This window comes from Helicoverpa armigera, chromosome 10, assembly GCF_030705265.1.
Source record: "Helicoverpa armigera isolate CAAS_96S chromosome 10, ASM3070526v1, whole genome shotgun sequence".
NCBI classification, from domain to species: domain Eukaryota; kingdom Metazoa; phylum Arthropoda; class Insecta; order Lepidoptera; family Noctuidae; genus Helicoverpa; species Helicoverpa armigera.
This window is the reverse complement of record NC_087129.1, coordinates 9,564,507-9,585,120: the sequence shown is the minus strand read 5'-3', so window position 1 is coordinate 9,585,120 and position 20,614 is coordinate 9,564,507. Positions and strand designations below refer to the sequence as shown.

The 20,614-nt window shown below is 37.5% G+C and overlaps 1 protein-coding gene across 4 annotated transcripts in view; it reads left to right on the top strand.

The window, feature by feature from the left end:
- The first annotated feature begins 291 nt into the window (after positions 1-291).
- Positions 292-20,614, top strand: part of LOC110383388 (kinesin-related protein 4) — a 29,386-nt gene continuing 9,063 nt past the window's right edge. For 2 of the 4 annotated variants that reach the window (XM_064036716.1, XM_064036715.1), the window contains exons 1-14: positions 292-624; positions 746-980; positions 1,784-1,940; positions 5,519-5,593; positions 7,615-7,820; positions 8,236-8,361; positions 10,942-11,080; positions 11,228-11,439; positions 11,879-12,021; positions 12,542-12,604; positions 13,035-13,147; positions 13,591-13,758; positions 14,281-14,437; positions 14,680-20,308. In XM_064036716.1, the coding sequence (XP_063892786.1) occupies positions 474-624; positions 746-980; positions 1,784-1,940; positions 5,519-5,593; positions 7,615-7,820; positions 8,236-8,361; positions 10,942-11,080; positions 11,228-11,439; positions 11,879-12,021; positions 12,542-12,604; positions 13,035-13,147; positions 13,591-13,758; positions 14,281-14,437; positions 14,680-20,308 (7,574 nt within the window). In that variant the 5' untranslated portion in view covers positions 292-473. Of the gene's footprint in view, positions 625-745; positions 981-1,251; positions 1,390-1,783; positions 1,941-5,518; positions 5,594-7,614; positions 7,821-8,235; positions 8,362-10,941; positions 11,081-11,227; positions 11,440-11,878; positions 12,022-12,541; positions 12,605-13,034; positions 13,148-13,590; positions 13,759-14,280; positions 14,438-14,679; positions 20,309-20,614 lie in introns of those variants that run through there. The other 2 variants (XM_064036717.1, XM_064036718.1) reach the window with 2 other exon arrangements.

Sequence of the window (20,614 nt, the reverse complement as noted above, 5' to 3'; positions counted from 1 at the left end):
AAGTTTATGAGTTTCCTAGGAAAATAATAAATTTTCGTAGGATTCTAAATGAGTGAACTTTGAGAATTACTTTTTTTAACCTAGGTTTTTATTTAAGTTCCATAATACTCGAATACTCCTATAAAAAAATGAATAAAATTTTACTGATAGTAAAATTCTGCAGTTTATTTTTCTTTGCGTAGTAATATTTGTGCACTATAAACGTGAATAAACTTCGAAAAAATACACCTCTCAAAATAAATCGATTACATTTCAAATCGATTATAGTAGGCTCACACATCACTAACTTCTAATTCTATTTTTTCAGTTTGAAATCGCATGTCGGTTATTTTAGTGTTCTGTTTACGTTTGTTTTCTAAACGCTGTAATTGCTTAGGTCGCACATTTTAGAATAATGATTGTGTTTCATTTCCAGTCCTACTTTTGCTAATGCTTATAACTTATTAGGAAGTTGTAGAAAATAATGAAAGAAAATGAGTGACAATATAAAAGTAGTTGTCAAAGTTAGACCTCTAATTTCGCGTGAAATTGAAGATAAACTTTCTTACCAGTGGCGGGTCAAGAATAATACGCTTTACCAGCTCGGACACAATGGCAAAGAAAACGGCCAGTCTTTCACTTTTGGTAAGTGAAACTTTTAACCATTAAATTTTGCTCAAGTCTTGTAATGAATTGCCGTTCATACGTCACAGAATCGAAGGCTATTACGTTAAGCGAATGCTAATCGAGGAAAATGTTATTGCAGAAAAAGTTTACGACAAAGATACGAACACTGCAGAGGTGTACAATGATATTGCGAAGCCGATCGTGGAAGCCGCGACGGCTGGCTTCAATGGCACCATATTTGCTTATGGACAGACGTCCTCGGGCAAGACTTACACCATGACTGGGACAGACAGCTCGCCTGGAATCATTCCACTGGCAGTCATCAACTTGTTTGAGATTATCAAGAACATTCCTGACCGAGACTTCTTAGTGAGGTGAAACATATTCTAACTTTGTTCGCTTTGAGTAAAACTAGCACTATGAACATAAATTCTTTAAAAACTGAGGGTGAAAGTTATTGAGCTACTACTTTCCTATCAGAACTTATTGCATAGTTCTAAAATCATGAATCAAGGTTATACAAACAGAAGCTTTAACTCGGCATTAAAATAATATACATAAATCTGATTGATAGTAAACGTAATCAGCAAAACGTTGGCTTCTTATCACATAGCTAGATAATGATAAAAATTTACATTGAGATCAATTACTTTCAATAATCTATTTGGTAGACCTAATTTGAATATTTTAAGTATTTTTCTGCCAAGTTCAATAAAGTGTATGTAATAAGTTACGTAATCTATGTATGGCTTAAAATATGTTTACACTATTGTGGTGGCTAGGGTAAGTTGAGTTTTGGTCTTACCAATGTCTGAGAGTGAATTTGTATGTGGTTGTAAAATAACATAGGTACAAATCGGCTGTATGCGTAGTATGTTACACTAGCTTTTAACTGTGATTTAACTGAAAATCCATTCCGTTCATTTAATATGAGGGAGAAACATACCCACTTACATTTAGACTTTCATATCAACATTAAGGCTTATTATTGTAAGTGATTGTTCTATTTACTGTCAGAAATTACATAGTCATGGGTAAAATTACAAACAAACAGGTTTTATCATAGAGCCAAACAATATGATGACTGCCCCAACTATCTAAATAAATGGTTATACAATTGAATCTAGTTATGCAACACAACAGTGTAACTTATTACATAAAATAATTGTACTTTCAGAGTGTCTTACATAGAAATCTATAATGAGACGTTGAGAGATCTATTTAATCTGAGCAAAAAATATGTTAAGATCACTGAATCCCATCAGGGAATCAAAGTGGAAGCCACTGAGAAAGTCACCTCTTCACCGGAAGAAATACTAGAAGCTATGAAAGAGGTAAGTTTAGATCACATAATCATTTATTTTTTATTGGCTATGCTGGGTAAAGCCTCCCCGTAGTAATTTTTCTTCCATCGTTTGCTATTTGTGGCCAGTTTGCGACATAATCTTATTATGACTTTTTATATACTATTGTGCCCTAGTCAATTACTGCTGCACTCTTAAATATAAGATCACCTTTATGTATCTCATATAAAAAGTAGATGTTGATGGTTCATGAATATGCCAGATTTTCTAGAAGAATACATACTAGATTAAAAATTTTAATAATATGTCGGAGGCGAACATCAGGATGGCACTATCGTCCGACATCAGTTAGGGTAATCAAGCAAAGAGATAACTCAAAGAAACTCAAACAAACTCAAACGAACTCAAAAGTCAAACGTTTATTCAAATTAGTCAGAACAAAAGACAGCCCCCAAAACGCCCGCCCTTCGCCACTTCCTATGTGTTTTGGCTTGGGGAGAAGAAGTGGCGGAACAAACTCCCCAGCAACACATGTCTGTCTGTTAGGTTAGAAGAACCTTTACACTTTAATTTCAAAAGACACTTTACACACTTTACAATATGGATCTACAACAGTACTACAACACTAGGCAATAACACTAGGTACACTACACGTAACGAAAGGCAGTATCGAGATGTGCGCAGCACGACGACTCGACCAAGACTGAGCTCCGCGGACGCCACGCCGACCACCACTACTCTGCCAAGCGCGCCAAAATGTTGTTTCACCGGAAACGCCACCAGAGGGCGCGCTTGCGTGACGTTTAGTGTCCGTACTATTGACAGTCTCCGACACGGCCATCCTGCGTAGACCCACGTCCTCGTGGGTTAATCTGCAACAACACAAACACAGCACAGTATGCACAGTACAACCTCGGCCACTCCTGACCACTATGTAGCACACTGAACAAAAGTCACACAGATCCATCTGAACCACAGAACCACATAGGGTCATAATTACGCCACACAGGCTTATTAATATCGCTCACACTTGAATGCCACACAGGCTACCAACTGCCACACAGGCTACCAATTGCCACACAGGCTACCAACTGCCGCACAGGCTACCAACTGCCACACAGGCTCCTAGCTGCCACACAGGCTCCTAGCTGCCACACAGGCTCCTAGCTGCCACACAGGCTCCTAGCTGCCACACAGGCTCCTAGCTGCCACACAGGCTCCTAGCTGCCACACAGGCTCCTAGCTGCCACACAGGCTCCTAGCTGCCACACAGGCTCCTAGCTGCCACACAGGCTCCTAGCTGCCACACAGGCTCCTAGCTGCCACACAGGCTCCTAGCTGCCACACAGGCTCCTAGCTGCCACACAGGCTCCTAGCTGCCACACAGGCTCCTAGCTGCCACACAGGCTCCTAGCTGCCACACAGGCTCCTAGCTGCCACACAGGCTCCTAGCTGCCACACAGGCTCCTAGCTGCCACACAGGCTAGTCATTGTCAAGTTTGTCTGATCAATCTAAACATTTTCAATGCAATAGAATGCTTTCACCTTGTGCGATGACATGCGATGTCCTGGCCTGCCGCAACTCATACGGCCTCCACGACGAATCCGGGGGAGGATGACGCTCCAAACAGCAACTGCAGCGCACCTCGCCCGCCGCTTGACTAGTGGACCTCGTCCTGTTCTCCAGGCTCGGTTCACCTTAGATGTTATCTGTTAAGTCAGAAATGGAAAGTGCTTAGGCATCAAATATTGACAACATATGGGTCGGCAACAAACCTTCTCGATGGTAAGACCTAAACACATGTTATGGGTTTTAAGAAGAAACTAGTTACATTAAATTCTAAGCACGAAATCAAAGAAAGATCGAATTGCTAGTCAGACTGAACTTGTAAATTACAAAATCATTACAGCTACGGTTGTCATTCACATCAACGCCTTCTACTCGATAGGCTTCCCAAAACCGTCGTGTCCCTTAGCCGAGCTCTCAGCCCATCCTGGCCTCCTAGGGACCACATTAACAACCACAGTGACATGACACCAACTGTACCACAGATGTACACGGGTCTCTTCCTGGTCACCCCGATGCCGTCACACAGGCCAACGAGTCTCTTCCAGGTCACCCCGATACCCATCTTAGGTACAGCTTAGCACAATAAAAACAACAGTACCGCAGACTTTACATAGGTCTCTTCTTGGTCACCCCGATGCCATCACACAGGCCAACGGGTCTTTTCCAAGTCACCCCGGTCTCCATCATTGGTACAACTTAGCGCAACGAAATTACAGAGTAGGTGAACGTAACACTTTACCAAAAATCTATCGTCTGATGCACAATTCAATCAAATGACGCAAAAACTGAAATATTCTAACTTTAGGATATTGATGAGATCAGGTAACTAATAATTTTCAACTCTGGGATCAAACCTGTGAACCTAGGTTTCTGATTATCTACGATTCCACCAATTAATAAGCGCAGTGGTAGCGCAATCAACGAGACTGAAACTGTCTCTCAAGTTTATAAATGTCGTAAGACAAATAACCTCAAAATAAAGCAAAAATGGATCGGTCTCACCGGGTTTCCACTCAACACCTCAACGCGCATGACGATGCGCACATCGCTATGGCGCGCAGTACAGCAAGGCTTTCGCGGACGTGAAGCCACGTAGATGCACGAGCACTAACACTCCGACCTTACGATGACACGTCAGGCTCCTGGCAGCTGGGATGCTCCGCAGTAATTTTGTCGCCAGATTGCACAATAACCACCGTCATTGTTGAAACATGAAAAAAAGACAGATTCGGTTAATTTTCTAGCATACCCTCGATAACTAGCTTGACATATAACAATGGAAAACGATACCATTACCATAACCGTGGTTACCATACTTGTACCTTCGCTGAAATTCTCAATAAATCTTCTACTACAAACTCACATTTGAAATTATCGACGTTCTATTTTTATTTTTTTTTGGCAAAGGGCAGAATTTTATCTTCGCATGGCGAATTCTTAACACATGTGGGCATTCGGATTACATCCCACTTCTGATGTCGGAGGCGAACATCAGGATGGCACTATCGTCCGACATCAGTTAGGGTAATCAAGCAAAGAGATAACTCAAAGAAACTCAAAATTAACTCAAACGAACTCAAAAGTCAAACGTTTATTCAAATTAGTCAGAACAAAAGACAGCCCCCAAAACGCCCGCCCTTCGCCACTTCCTATGTGTTTTGGCTTGGGGAGAAGAAGTGGCGGAACAAACTCCCCAGCAACACATGTCTGTCTGTTAGGTTAGAAGAACCTTTACACTTTAATTTCAAAAGACACTTTACACACTTTACAATATGGATCTACAACAGTACTACAACACTAGGCAATAACACTAGGTACACTACACGTAACGAAAGGCAGTATCGAGATGTGCGCAGCACGACGACTCGACCAAGACTGAGCTCCGCGGACGCCACGCCGACCACCACTACTCTGCCAAGCGCGCCAAAATGTTGTTTCACCGGAAACGCCACCAGAGGGCGCGCTTGCGTGACGTTTAGTGTCCGTACTATTGACAGTCTCCGACAAATATTTTTAATCATTGTGTGTTTAATTTCAGGGAGAAGCGAACAGACAAAAAGGTGCCACAAATATGAATGAAGAAAGTAGCAGGTCCCACACAATATTCCAAATTGTAAGTATTTTAATGCAGTATTAATGTATAAGTAGTTTGTCCTTTTGTATTGATATCTGATCTCAACCTTCATTTTGTTATTGCATTGCATCACTAGCTATTTACTTTTCAAAACTGTTCAAATACTCCTTAGTACAACAACAACTAGCCCATTTGTAACCGCCGATTACCATACCATCATCCCACCATTTCCCAACATTACATCATCCCATCATTTCTGTACCATATATGTAAATTTAGTTTTATATTTTATTGATTATGTATGTATATATTATATAATTGATAAAACATATCCCTCCTCAAACTACCCACATCATCTAAAACCCCTCCACAATACCTCCCCAACCCAAAACCAGTCAGGAGAAAGGCGCAGACATACCATAAGTGTTACTTTCTCCCCAATGTAAATATTTAAAAAAAAAAAAAAAAAAATACTCCTTAGTATACATACTGGCAGAATAAACATTAAAAATGCATTCAGAAACCAAACCTAATTAAAAAAAAAAGAAGCACTTAGTCAACCAGTATTTTTATCACTCTAATGAGCAATTTTATTCTAAGTAACTCCTTATAAAGTAGTATGAAAAACAAAAAATGTTGTGTGGGCCTTGATTATGGCTTTCAATCTTAATCATTATACACCTGATTTGGATGTACTCTGATGTAATAAGATACACCCACATTCAAGCATGTTATTTACTTTATACTTCAGTGACCAAGTTTTTAGCACATGTCAGCTTGGAATCATCTGTAGTCTCCTATATAAATTGCATACACTTTTTACATGTTTACCAACCATCACCACTTAAGGTAGAATTCCGTGGATAGCGGCTACGACAGCCGCGCGCGGCTTACGAAATTCGTCGGCCGCGCGCGACTGTCGCGAGCCTCGGCAGCGGCGCCATACATTTTCATAGGTTGACTATTGTCGCGCGCGGCCGACGACTGCTGTAAGCCGCGCGCGGCTGCGTAAGCCGCGACCCACGGAATTCTACCTTTAAAATTGATTTATATCCTCTTTGTATACGAAACTAAATAGCAGCTCAGAACAACTACTACTTCATTATCTACCTAGCCTTTTCCCAACTATGTTGGCGTTGGCTTCCAGTCTAAGCCAGTGCAGAGAAGTACCATAACCAGTGTTTTACATAGAGCAACTGCATACCCGACTTATCTGGGCAACCCTTTGCAAGACTGGTTGTCAGACTTTCTGGCTTCTTTTTAACCACTAAATACTTCTGAAGATGTTCAAATGAAAGCCCTGATATCAGGCCAATAATTTGGCAAGAAATATGCTTATGTTAATTCGAATTAATGAACTGTAGTAATTTGCAGTTGGAATTTCAAAGCTTCCGCATAGATTAGATAGATAAGACCGATTTTGAATTATAAATTAGACAATAAGTTATAAATAATTTCACATAATGTGATAATTTTTGGACCGTGGTAGATATACCTTCTGTTCAAAGAATGTAAGATTAACTGTGTCATCAATATTTACCATAGTATTTAGTATGTATAGATAGATAGTGTTTAGTCACTTGACCCCTTAGCCAAGGTCGAGATTGTTGCATTTATTTAGGAAAAGATGGCATAATAAAAAAGGCTAACTTCACTTATTAGTGTAGGTGTGGGTACTTACAACAAGGTAATTTCTGATTTATCTATGCTATGCCAGTCCCAATGTTTTTTTTTTTTTTGTGTCACTTATTAGAAACTTTGCTACTGATAGGAATTGAACATTACTCATATGGGGTTAGTGGCAAAATTCTATCTCTAGTAAGCAAAGCATCCAATAGAATATTAGGAACGTCCATAAGCAGTAAGATCCTAATATAAAATGCTTGTTCATTTTCTTCCTGCCCTTATCCCAATTTTTATTTGGGGTCAGCGCAGCATGTTTTCTTCTTCCACACTCTTCTGTCAGCCGTCATTTCACAAGTAACGTTCTCTCTAGCCATGTCAACTTTCACACAATCATTCCATCGTTTCTTTGTTTGAAAAATGCTTGTTGATTCCAGATAATAGAATCTCGCGAGCACGTAGAAGGGGAAGAAGAGCCGGGCTGCGTGAACGTGTCGCAGCTGAACCTCGTGGACCTGGCGGGCTCGGAGCGCAGCGGGCAGACGGGCGCCACGGGCCGACAGTTCATCGAGGGCACCCATATCAACAAGTCCCTCTCTGTACTCGCTTTAGTCATCAATCAGCTGTCAGAAAACCCTAATAGGTACGTATTTACCTAGTGCTACATGTTTTCTGCAGTTTCGTCCGAGTTCTGAGGTAACTAGGTCTCGTACCGGGATAAAATATAGTCTACTTTACTCGGGTAAAGTGTAGTTTTCTAACAGTATGAGAAGTTTTAAAATCGGACCAGTAGTTTTTGAGTTTATTCATTACAAACAATTTTTCCCCTCTTTATAATTAGTATAGGATACTTTTCTACTGTTTTGTCCGGGTTCTGAGGTAACTTTGTAAAGCACGCCGGATTAAAAATGCCCTTTACCAATCTTTAATAAATAAATAGCCTGTCTAACACTAAAATATGTTTTAAATTTTGATCAGCAGCTACTGAAATTTGCCCGCTTTGCATCTGGGACTCTTAACATGAAAAATGTCTTAAAAGCATTACAATTTCCTTTCAGATATGTGAATTATCGCGACAGTAAATTGACGCGTATCCTGCAAAACTCGCTCGGAGGTAACGCGAAGACGACAATCATTTGCGCCATCACACCAGCCGCTGTTGAGGAAACTATTTCTACATTGCAGTAAGTTTTCATATTTTAAACATAGCTCTAATATAATAAATAACATAATTAGTTTTAAATGCAGAAGAACGCATTAATAGACTTAGTTATAGAAATATATAGATAGATAGTTTATTATTACTCATATGATCACATGGGCGTAGCCACACTGGGGCAAGCTGGGGCACTTGCCCCACCCTGGGCCCTGGCTCTGACCTATAAGGTGTCTGATTAAACAATGTTTTTTTTACTAACTCTAACTAACAACATCAACAACATATTTACGTTAAGTCCGTTAAAAATTTCGCGCTCGCTTCGCTCGCGCATTTTTGGAAACTGCGTAGGTGTATGTTTATCTTTCTTTGCATTTGCTTACCTACAACTGCCGACATGCGTTTAGCTTTAAGTAGTACTGAACCAGACTACAGAAATTAGCAGTACACAACAGACTAAAAAAATGCAGTCACAAAAATCTCATTAAATTAAAATCTGTAACTTTTAGTTTTTTTGCTAAATCTATACTTATAATAAATCTGTAGAGAGGTCATTTCTGTACATTGAATATATTTCCAAAAAAACTATCAGAGGGTGATTAGTGATCGATACTGATGCCAAAAATGCAATCAGTAAAATTTTTGTCTGTCTGTCTGTCTGTCTGTCTGTCTGTCTGTATGTTCGTTATGGAAACAAAAACTACTTGACGGATTTCAACGAAACTTGGTACAATAATTTGTTATACTCCTGGTCAGGTTAAAGGATACTTTTCATCACGCTACGATCAATAGGAGCAGAGCAGTGAAGGTAAATGTTGGGAAAACGGGATAAGTTACTCCATTTTTTATGCTTCTGTCGCGTGTGCAGCCTTAATGGTTAAAGCTACACAGAAAACATGTATGACGGAAATGTACTCCTTAAAATTATGTAAAAAATATACTATGACAGTATATGTCTATCTTTTATGGTTGGCTCAGAATAACACGTTTAACTCTCGATAGCTTAGAAGTTCGGAGGTTTCTGACTACATTTGTCTACTATTACATTTATAACACTCTTACTCACACTAATTAAAAAAAGTTAACATTATTACCTATTCAATAAAAAAAGAATCATATAAATCGGTAAAGAAACACCAAAGTTATACACGAAATAAGGTAATAAGCCATCGCGCGTAAATACTGAATCATGCCATAAGGATCATTTTTGTGCAACGGTCGCCGAGCTCGACGCGGCTCGCGGCGCGGTGGCTGCGCGAGCTTCATACAATATTTGGCGGTTGATGCGATTGATGCGAATAGACGTTCAGTGTTAACCTTATTGGCCGAAAATAATTGATATTAACAAACCTTGCTTATCAGAGCGACTTTTAGGTTTTAAATAATTTATTTTTAACTTTTATTTTATTGATATTTTATAAAACAGGAAAGTACCTATTAGTTGTTTTGGTTATGTTTAGGTAGATATATGTTCAAATTACGAATTATTAATAGTTTACATTTTATTTATTTTAAGGTGAAGCAATAGGTACCTACGCATAGATTTAGATAATTGGATAAGCTGGTGTTTATTATTTCTTCCCCACTTTGCACAAAGTCCGAATCTAACGCGGACGAAGTCGCTGGCAGAAGCTAGTAATAAATAAATGAGTGCTAATTATAAAGTATACTTGTATTCTTTATCAAAGAACTCTCAATTTAGGTAAACCGATGAGGTGGTCCCCGGCAAGACAAACTTTAGTCAAAGTGGTCCCTCATGTCAAAAACCACTGGCAGTGGTTCTTAACCGGTGGTTGGCGGACCACTGGGGGTCCCTGGAGGCATTCCGAGTGGTCCGCGAAGCTTAGCTGCGCGACGTTGCTATACGTTATCTAACTTTTTTTTATCGACTTATCTATGCGAGCGAGGGGATTTTCGTATGGACGTAAATCGGGTGTGTCGTACCTAGTCCCCCCATTCATGAAAATGTATATTTGGGCGACATTTAACGTAGTTTTTTTGTTTTGAGTCTTAAAAAATAATTAAAATTTCGCGCTCGCTTCGCTCGCGTATTCAGAAACTATATTATGTTTGTATTTGTCAAAAAAACAAAAACTTAAGTACGTTTGGGCTAAATTTTACGTAATATTTGGTTTAAGTCCGATAAAAATTTCACGCTCGCTTCGCTCGCTTATTCAGAAACTATATGCCCTTGTTTTTACATTTGTCAGCAAACAAAAAGTTAAGTACGTTTGGGCTAAATTTACGTAACCAATATTTGGTTTAAGTCCGATAAAAATTTCGCGCTCGCTTCGCTCGCGTATTCAGAAACTACATGCCCTTACTTTTGGCTTTTGTCCTGTGTGTGATTGTTTATTTTCTGTACCTGAAAATATAAACCTCTCAAATTAAGAGATTAACGCCTCAAGATACGAAAAATCGGAGGGCCCCCGCCCTCCCCCGGGAGGTAGGTTGACATCTGCCCCACCCTGAGCCCAAAGCTGGCTACGCCCATGTATGATCATGATATGAAAAATAATATTCAGACACTAAAACATTGGATGTAAACCTAACATTCTTTGATTTCTTCAGTGTTTAGACTCTAGAGATAAATTTCCTGTGTTTTTAGATTCGCGAACCGAGCCAAAGCTATAAAGAATAAGCCTGAAGTGAATGCCGTTGCCACTTCTAACGACACCATGATCCAACGACTCACGAAGCAGATGTGTGACCTCAAAACTCAGTTGGAGAGCAAGAAGAATATAGAGGTTTGTCTCCTAACTTTACATCACACTTATATAAAAGTGAATTTTTCGATCATGCTTCGTATCATTCGAGGTCACATCATCAAAAAATTAATATTTGAATACCCTCCTACCAGTTGGAGCATTTACTAATTAATTATTTATTTACAGCAAGACAATCACAAGTTACAAAGCAAGATACAAAACCTGCAGAAGTTAATATTGAACGGGTTTGCTCAGAGACGTAGTATGGACCTTATAAGTGGCCCTCGACGAAAACTGCAGCAGCCTAGGAGAATAACTATATCTGCATTTAATTCTATATCTGAGGAAGAGCCGGTCGTCAGTATACCTAAGTTTTGTACACCCAGTTTGAAGTACAAGTAAGTACCCACATGCTTTTGTTCAATATTTTCTGAAATCCAGTCTGGAAACCAGTGTTTTATATGGAGTGATTGGTTATCTGACCTTGTTGTGACTGATTGTTAGATTTCCTGGCTTCTGAATAACACGTTACAATTGCTAAAGCCTCCACTTTCACGTGCATTCTGGAAAACAGAGAAACTCATCATGATGCCAACCACTACTTAAACGTGTGACTGTTACTTCTCGAGCTAGCCATTTTGAAGTTACTCACGTCCCGGGTACCTAATATTCTTTTGTACCAGGATAAAATACAGGCTAAGTTACTGGGTAAATTTTAACAGTGAAACTGACCTACATTCATGGATTTTGTCGCAAAAACTCGTAAAAGTACTTTTATTGAAATGTGTAATATTCACGTAAGTGTCAGAAATGAATAAGTGTGATATCGTATTGCAGCCCCCTGGTGGTCCCGAAGCTGGGCGAGCTGGCTCCCGTGGCAGAGGAAGGCAAGCTGTCGGCCGAGGCCGGCGAGCCGGCGCGGATGGTGACGCCGCCGCCCACACGGACCGTCTTCTTCAGCAACGAGGTCATCGAACTTGGTCAGTTCCACTTCATCTGCCTATTTATCGACTAGCTTTCGCCCGTAGCATCGCCCGCGTGGTGTGTTAACAAAAAGTAGCCTATGTATTAATCCAGGGTATCACCTATTTACATACCAAATTTCAAACAAATCGGCCCAGCCGTTTTTGTGTGAAAGAATAACAAACATACATCCACACATTCTCACAAAGTTTCACATATTTAAGAATAAGTAGGATCTGTTTATTTATTGATTTATGTATCTTCACACAATGCAAGAAAACGACTCGATTTTTCAAATTGCCATAGAGTTTGTCGAGAACTTGTTATGAGAAATACCATTGTGAACTTCATAGTGTCACACGCATGTGCAAAAAGCACGTGTTCAAAATTACAAATTTCTTCTCCGTGAGACAACTAGCTTGACGTTTCGGAAAAGTTTTATAGGCGTACTTGAAAAAAATAATAATGTTTGAAGGACATGTGTATGTTATGGCCATACCCAGGCAACAACTAATGACATGTTTTTTTACTTTACAGATAGCGATGACGACTCGACACGAGACGATGCACCGACATGCTCACCCATTCACAAATGCTATGGTAAGTAAATAACATATTTAATATATAGTGTAAAGCCATGTATTCACTGAGAAACAATTGTTTACAAACACTGTTTCAGAAACAATATCTACGTGTTTCAGAAACATATAATTTTGTTTCTGTGGACGATGTGGACGGCAGAGTTTCCGAAACATTGTTGCTGTAAACATCTACGTGATGTTTCAGAAATTGTGTATCTGAAACATTGTTTCCCAGTGAATACATGGCTTAATTCGCGCCAAATAACTGTGCGCCTCTGAAGTTGACATTTTACTTTTGCGCATAAGTATATTGTTCATACATTGTTGTTTGATTATTGTACCGTCACCTCTGACAAGCACAGCTACTAGACAAGAAATATATATTAAAAAATCATTTTTAAAATCGTGTAAAATAAGGTACGTTATATAAAAGCTTTTATTATTTTCAGGAGCAACAAAAACACCGCCGTGCGTACTCAGGCGAAATGCTAAAGAGGCTGAAAGAAATTTAAAAGGCTTAATCGAATTAACCGAAAGAGAAAAAATGTATTCGCCTGAAGTGGTAAGCTTGATCATCAATCATGCTTTTTTACAATCTAATTAATTGTTTAGAAACTTCTCCGTTTCCCCACATAAAACTCCCTTCCTCAATAAATGTGCTATCTATCATCGTCTTCCCAGCCTTTTCCCAGCTATGTTGGGGTCGGCTTCCAGTCTAACCGGATGTAGCTGAGTACCAGTGCTTTACAAGGAGCGACTGCCTATCTGACCCCCTCAACCCAGTCACCTGGGCAACCCAATACTCCTTGGTTTGACTGGTGTGGTTAACTGGGCTATCTACCACTCATACAATATTTCAAATCGGTCCAGGACTTCTTGAGATTGGCGCCATCACAAGCAAACCAACTCTTTAGCTTTACTATATTAGTATAATATAGTAAAGAATCTTATTTGTAAATTATTTAATCTTTTCACTAACAAGACTTTGTTTCTTTTTTTTTTCAGATTGAATATATAGAAAAATTAGAACAAAATACCACTGTGATAGCGAAACTACAAGACGAAATTGAAGTACTGAATAGAGAGAGTAAAGAAAAAGATTCAGAAATGGACTTATTGAGAAGCAAAGTTAAGAAGTCTGAGGAAGATATGAAGGCTCTAGTTGCTGCTAAGGTACTTTATAAATTAGTTTTTACCAGTTTATATGTCCAGTTTAATTTTACAAAGTAATAAACCATTGAACAATGTACAGCTAAAACTGTCAATACTGAGTACACTAATATTATAACATTGAACGATTGGATGTATGGCTATTTGTTACTTTTTAACGCAGAAAACTAAAAGGATTTGAGTAATTTAGATTATATATCTGTCAATATAACATATAGCCCAATTTTTTTGTTTGGGACGCGGGCAACAGCTAGATTTAAAATATTTAAAGATCCATATCATCATCATCATCCTCCTGCCTTTATCCCAATTTTATTTGAGATCGGCGCAGCATATTTCTCCTTCCATACTCTGTATCTGCCGTCATCTCGCAAGTAACATTATTTCTAACCATATCGACTTTCACACAATCCATCTATCATTTCTTTGGTCGTCCTCGTCCCCCATATCCGTCCACGTTCAGGCTCAAAACCTTCCTCACATATAAAGATGGACACTGAAAAATATTTATATTTGTTCATAAAGATCGAGCTGCTAGCTCAGTGTGACAACTTTAACACTAAATTGACTGACGCGGAAGTGAGTTACGAAACCCTTCGGAATAAAGCCAAACTTCGTGAAGAAGAATTGCTGTCTTTGTTAGAAGAACTCACTGCCAAAAATAAGAAGCCCGAAGATATTGGTAAGTACATAGATATAGTTTTGGTTGTTGAAACTTAAAAAAGTATTTTTGTATTCATTGCGCAGTCGAATTCCTCAAACTATTGTAATAAAATATTTGTCAGTGATTTAGGCACTCTTTACTGATGATAAAAAGTTCAACACGCTCGTATATGTGGTAATTTGACCGCTTGGAAAGAATCAGTCCTTTATGTCTCTCTTCCAAAATCTTTCTTGTGTTACAAAAACTGTATTATTTTATAGGTAAAATGCTGTCCCGAACGTTAGACAAAGAGGTTCATTTCATGGATATCTCGAAAGACATTTCTCTTGTCAATAGTGACAGTGATAGTGTTGTCAATGGGAATGATGATGGAACCGATCATATTAATGAATTAGTCGCCGAAACTCAATCTCAACTCGATATGAGAAATCAAACAATCATAAATTTAGAGGCTACCATATTTTCCCAAAAACAAAAGATCTCCATGTTAGAGGACCTGAATAAAAGTCTCCAGGAAGAAGTTAGCGCGGTTAAAGATAAACTCGTTTACATAGAAAATGAAAATACTCTACTCAAATCTACACTGGATACTCTAAATTCTACAATAAAAGAACAAAAAATAAATTTGGAAACCGCAAAAGCTGACATAGATTCGTATAATACTCTTATACGGGAACTGCAAATAAAATTAACCCAAAAAGATAGTTCATCATCCATTGACATCAATGACAGTGCTCTTGATAATATGATAGCCAACGAAGAAAAGTTCATTGCTAACAATGAGAACATGAAAAATATAATTCGGTCTCTTAAAACTGCCCTCGAATCGCGTAATAAAGAAGTTGAAAGACTAAAATCTGCAGTGCAAGTGAATGACAAAGCCTCATTAGATAATTTAGCTTTAACGAAAGAGCTTGAATTAAAATCAAAGGAAATTGATGCATCACATGAAAAGGTTGAAAGCCTAACAAAACAAATTAATGAAAATGTAACTAGTATACACAAACTTGTGCTTGAAAAGAATGTTCTCAAAGTAGCCGAAAACGAACTCTCTGAGAAACTGGTGAATTGTGAAAACAAAATTAGTGAACTCGAAAAAATGAATCTAGAGAACTCCATTTCTAATGAACGACTCAAAGAAGAAAATCTTGAACTAACTAAAACAATAGCAGAAAAAAATGTCACGGAAAAAGAATTACTTGAATTCAACAAACAATTTGTTAAACAAATCGAGGAAATGACTGCCAAGAATAACCAGTTAGAAGAAGAAATAAGCGAAAAACGTGATCTTATATCTTCTCTTGAGAAAGAAGATAAAGAATCCAAGGAATATTTGCTTAACGCCAAAGCGGCCGTACTGAAATCACAACTTATCCTTGGTACCTTGACCGGGAACATGCAAGAAGTACCAGAAATTATTGACAACTTTGTAAACGTTTTTAGTGTACTAAGTAACAGCATGAATACTTTGGAAAAGGTTGCCAATGATGTTGCCAAACAAAAAGAGGAAGCTTTGAAAAATAACTATGACTTAAAAATCAAGTTAGAAGAAGTGATTTCGTCACATAAATCTGAGATTTTGGTACTGCAAGAACAACTTGACATACATAGCATCTCTGAATCTAATGTCAGTCAGGAAAACTTATCATTAAGTAACAGAATAAGTGAGTTAAACAATGAGCTCGAAATGAGCCGCCATGAGCTACGTACTCAAATAACACAAAACGAGAATTTGGTAGCTAATTTAACTCAAGTTACAGAAAACGTCGAGACATGCAATAAGATAATGGATGGTTTACGGACAGAAAAACAGAATTTAGACCAGATTGTAATAAGCTTGCAAAAAGATATAGAAAATCTAATGTCGAAGCTTCAAGAAAAGGATAGTTTGTTAAATGATAAGATCTCCGAAATCAATATTATTGAGGAACGAATTATTAACTCTCAACAGGAGCGAGACGAGCTGTTAAATAGTATTTGTAAGAAAATTACACAATTCACGATCAATTTCAATATACAAAATGATATTTTGGATGAAGGACATGGTGACTGTAGTAAGGTCCACGAGCGTATTCTTCTTACATTAGACAGTATAGGAAATCACATCTCATTAATGAACATGAAAAACGTCAATGATGAAAGTGCCAATGTAGACGAAATATTATTAGAAGCCCAGAAGGAAATAGCAGCTCTGACACAACAGAATCTCAGTCTCATAGAACAGTTATCTCAAGTAGAAAACAAACATAGTGAATTGTCTTTTGCAATGAAAAAGATTCAAGAAGACAATAAACAACTAAATAAAGAATTGACTATGAGTCAAAATATACTACAAAGTCTACAATTAGAACTTGAGCAAAAATCTGATGATTTAACAACCATGGAACGCAAAGTTCTAGAATGGAAAGAACAGTTTAAAAGTCTTGACACTATAATGACAGAGCAGATGGCAGAACTTAAATTGGAAAACGAAAAACTTAAAGCTCGCATCACAGAAAATAAAGTACAACCGCAAACAGTAGTAACTTATGAACATAAAGATTCTTATGACAATAACAATAAAAAAGCTGGTGAATTAAAAGAGAGCTCAAGCACATGCAGCGAGATTTCTTCTCCTCCTAGCCTGTTAACGATATGCTGCAACAAAATAGTAGATTCCATACAACCCAAAGAAAATGAATCTAAAACTTCGACTGTTAGTTCTAACACTGAGTATTCAGGTGAAACTCACAAAACTTACATAGTCGAATGCAAATGCAAACTACTTGCCGCAGAACTAGAAGCTTCTAAAGAAGAGAACTCTAGAATCATTGCACTTTTAGAGCAAATGGAATCAGGAAACAAACATCTTATTCGAGAACAAGAAACCTTACAGTCTGAAATTCGACATCTTCTTGGCCCTGCCGAAGAATTGCAAAAGAAAATCGTAAGTCATAAAACTAATTTAACTATCTTAACTGCCACCACTAATGCAGAAAACAAATCTCTAAAATCCCAAGTAAAAGTATTACAACATCATCATCGCCGCTTCCACAATGTATGTCAGCGAGATTTACCAGAGTTTAAAAAACAATTACGAGAACTAATGATTTTGTTAAAGGGAGATCCTTCGGTTGCTGAACAACAAAATGCCAGTTTTAAACGATATTCGCTACCCGATGTGCTAGATAGCAGCACTGCTCTACCTAACTTTAAAAACGAATCTACCTTAGATGGAGACCTTTTGATGCTTGATACCAATGTAACCATAACTACGGCTGCAGATAACACCTTGACTGGTCAAGATCAAACATGTTTAGATTTAACACAATTCTACAATGAAGCTTGTCAGACGAATGATTTAAATCAAACTGATAACCAAACTATGCAAGACATGACAATTTTATGTGATCATAACCAGGACATGACAGAAATGATAAATATGTTAAAAGAAGAAAATGCAACTCTACGTGAATTAGTAAATAAATACGGTGAGAGTAAAGAATGTATGACAGATGCAGCAGTGAGTCCTGTCAAGTCGAATGAACCCGTTACTAATTCTGTGGATGACAAGATTAGTGTAATTTATGAGTGTGCTAATTGTAAAAGGCAAGCAGAGTTACAACAAGCACATGCAAAACTATTTGATGATTTAAAAACAGTAACTCAGGAACTGGCAGAAATAAAAGCACAAAAATCTGAAATCGAAGAAAAGTATAACCATCTGGCCCTAGAAACACCCTCAACTGATATTCTAATAAAGAAGTTAAATAGTTTAGAAAAAGATTGCAATACTAAAATCCAAGAAATTGCCAAACTTAATAAAATATTGAGTATTAAAACGGAGCAATTGAAAAGTTTACAAGATGAAAACGATACATTGTCAACACAAGTTTTTGAAAATGTTTCCGAAGCAGATGACTTGAATAGAGAGTTAGACAATATGAGAAAAATTAATACTGAATTGTTAGAGAAATGTAGCAAGTTAGAGCAATCTGCCAAGGTATCTAATGAAAGCCTAAGCAATATTGCTACTATTTGTTCTGAATGTATAACCAAAGATGAGCGTATAAAGGCAATGGAAATGAAGCTAATGAAATCGCATTCAAAATTAAACAGGAGTCTAAGCGATTCGGATACCTCATCTAGGTTTAACAAAATTGTTACTTTACAAAGTGAATTGCACGCGGGCAGAGAAGAATGTAAGGAGATAACCGAAGATGTAGCCAGTATTAAAAACCATTTAGACCGCAGCAATCTCGCGATGGATTTAGATGATAGTTTGAGTGAGTCGAACATCTACCCATTCACTAAAGATTATGGCATTAGTAGCCCTCAATCTATCAAATGTACTATGCCCGACATTCCGGAGGAACGCACCTCAGATATTTATGTAATGGAAAAAACTGACTGTCTTAATTACTACGTTGAAAAGACAGGCAACAAAGATAATGTCGGCCGTGATATCAAAATTATCGATCTCATGAAAACGTTTTACGAACACCTAATCACTCAACACGGCAATGAAGTACAGAATCTAACCAATAAATTGAAAGACTTCGATGAGTCTAAAAGCCAGTTAGAAATCCAAATCTGTTCCCTAATAGAAAAGCATTCTCAAGTAGCCACGGCATTGCAACAAAAAGATCAAGATTACAACACAGTAGCAAACACACTGTCGCTAATAAAACAGAATATTCATACTCTTAATCAAGAAGTTACTAACGCATCTGACATTGACATCAATAAACTAGTAAACATGTACAAAGATAATTTCTTTAAAGTGCTAGACAAAGATTTAGGATTTTCGAGCATGCAAATCATCGATGCTCTAATCAATAACATTGTAAACAAGCATCAAACAGATTTAACGGAAATCAAGGAACGTTATACCAAATTACAAGAACATATGGAAAATGTTACTCTGGAATTGAAGACGGTCAATGAAAACTTGGCACAAATGAAAGAGCAGTTGGCTGCCAAAGAAAGCGAATACAATTTACTAAAAGCCCAAAAAGAAAGGATCCATCAAATAAGCAACGCTGTAACATTAGATATAATAAAAAGAGACAAAGAGCTAACAGAGGCACTTACTAATGGTTATAACAAACTTATGGAACTTAATATAGTAAATAGCGAAAACGTCGATATGACATTGCCAGCAAATGTGAATGTTAGCCTTCTCTTTGACCACCTGATTAACAAACACAAAGACGGTAAAACTCTTAATAATGAGAAGGAAAAAGAAAATCTTGCTCTAGAGGTGAAGACTTCGAAACAAATCATAGAAGAAAAACAAAAAGAAATTGAAGCACTTCAATCACGTGGAAGAAGCTTACAAGAAATCAATAACGGAGTAACAATAGACTTAGTTGAAAAACAGAACAAACTACAAGCCCAGAATCAGATATACGAAAGTCAAGTTGAAGAAAATAAAACTAATGTCGAATTAATAAAAAAATTGGAAGAAGAAATCCAACAGTTACGGAATGTCGTTGTAGATAAAGAAAATACTATCGAAAAACTTGAAATGAAAATAAGTACTCAAGTTGAATTAATAGAAACTGTTAAAAACTTACAAAATGATATTTCTCACTTGAAATCAATGAATGATATCATAGTGAAAGAAAAAGATTCTTATTCTTCCGAACTTGTGAAGTGTGGTGAGACGCTCAAACAAAATAACATGGAAATGGACCGGATGACGTCAGATATATTAGTACTGAGGGAATCAGTGAGAGAAAATACTATGATAATAGATAATTTGAATTTGGAAGTAAAGAATTTGTTGAAGCAGAATATGGACTTGAAGGGACAGTTGGAAGAAAAGTCAAGGGAGTGCTTTAGATTGGAGACTAACATGAAAACTCATGAAAAAACAGCTGAGATTCAATCGAGAATGATAATGAGGTGAGTTTCCTATATTCTTAGTATACTTACAGCTTTCTTGGATGTTTCTGACGTGTATTCCCAAATATTGTACTTTTTTTGTACATTATTTTCCAATACGTAACTGAATACACCAACTAATAGAACTAAGTAAACAATAATGACAACACCCCTGCCTACCCGATTTCAGTACAAGATCCAGATTTGAATGTAAACATGATTGTAGCCATGGCACCCTACAATGATTAAAAACTTGTTGCTATGATAACGAAATCCTAAAAAACACTTAGCTCCCTTTTGTAATCAAAAGGTGATTTAATTCATCAA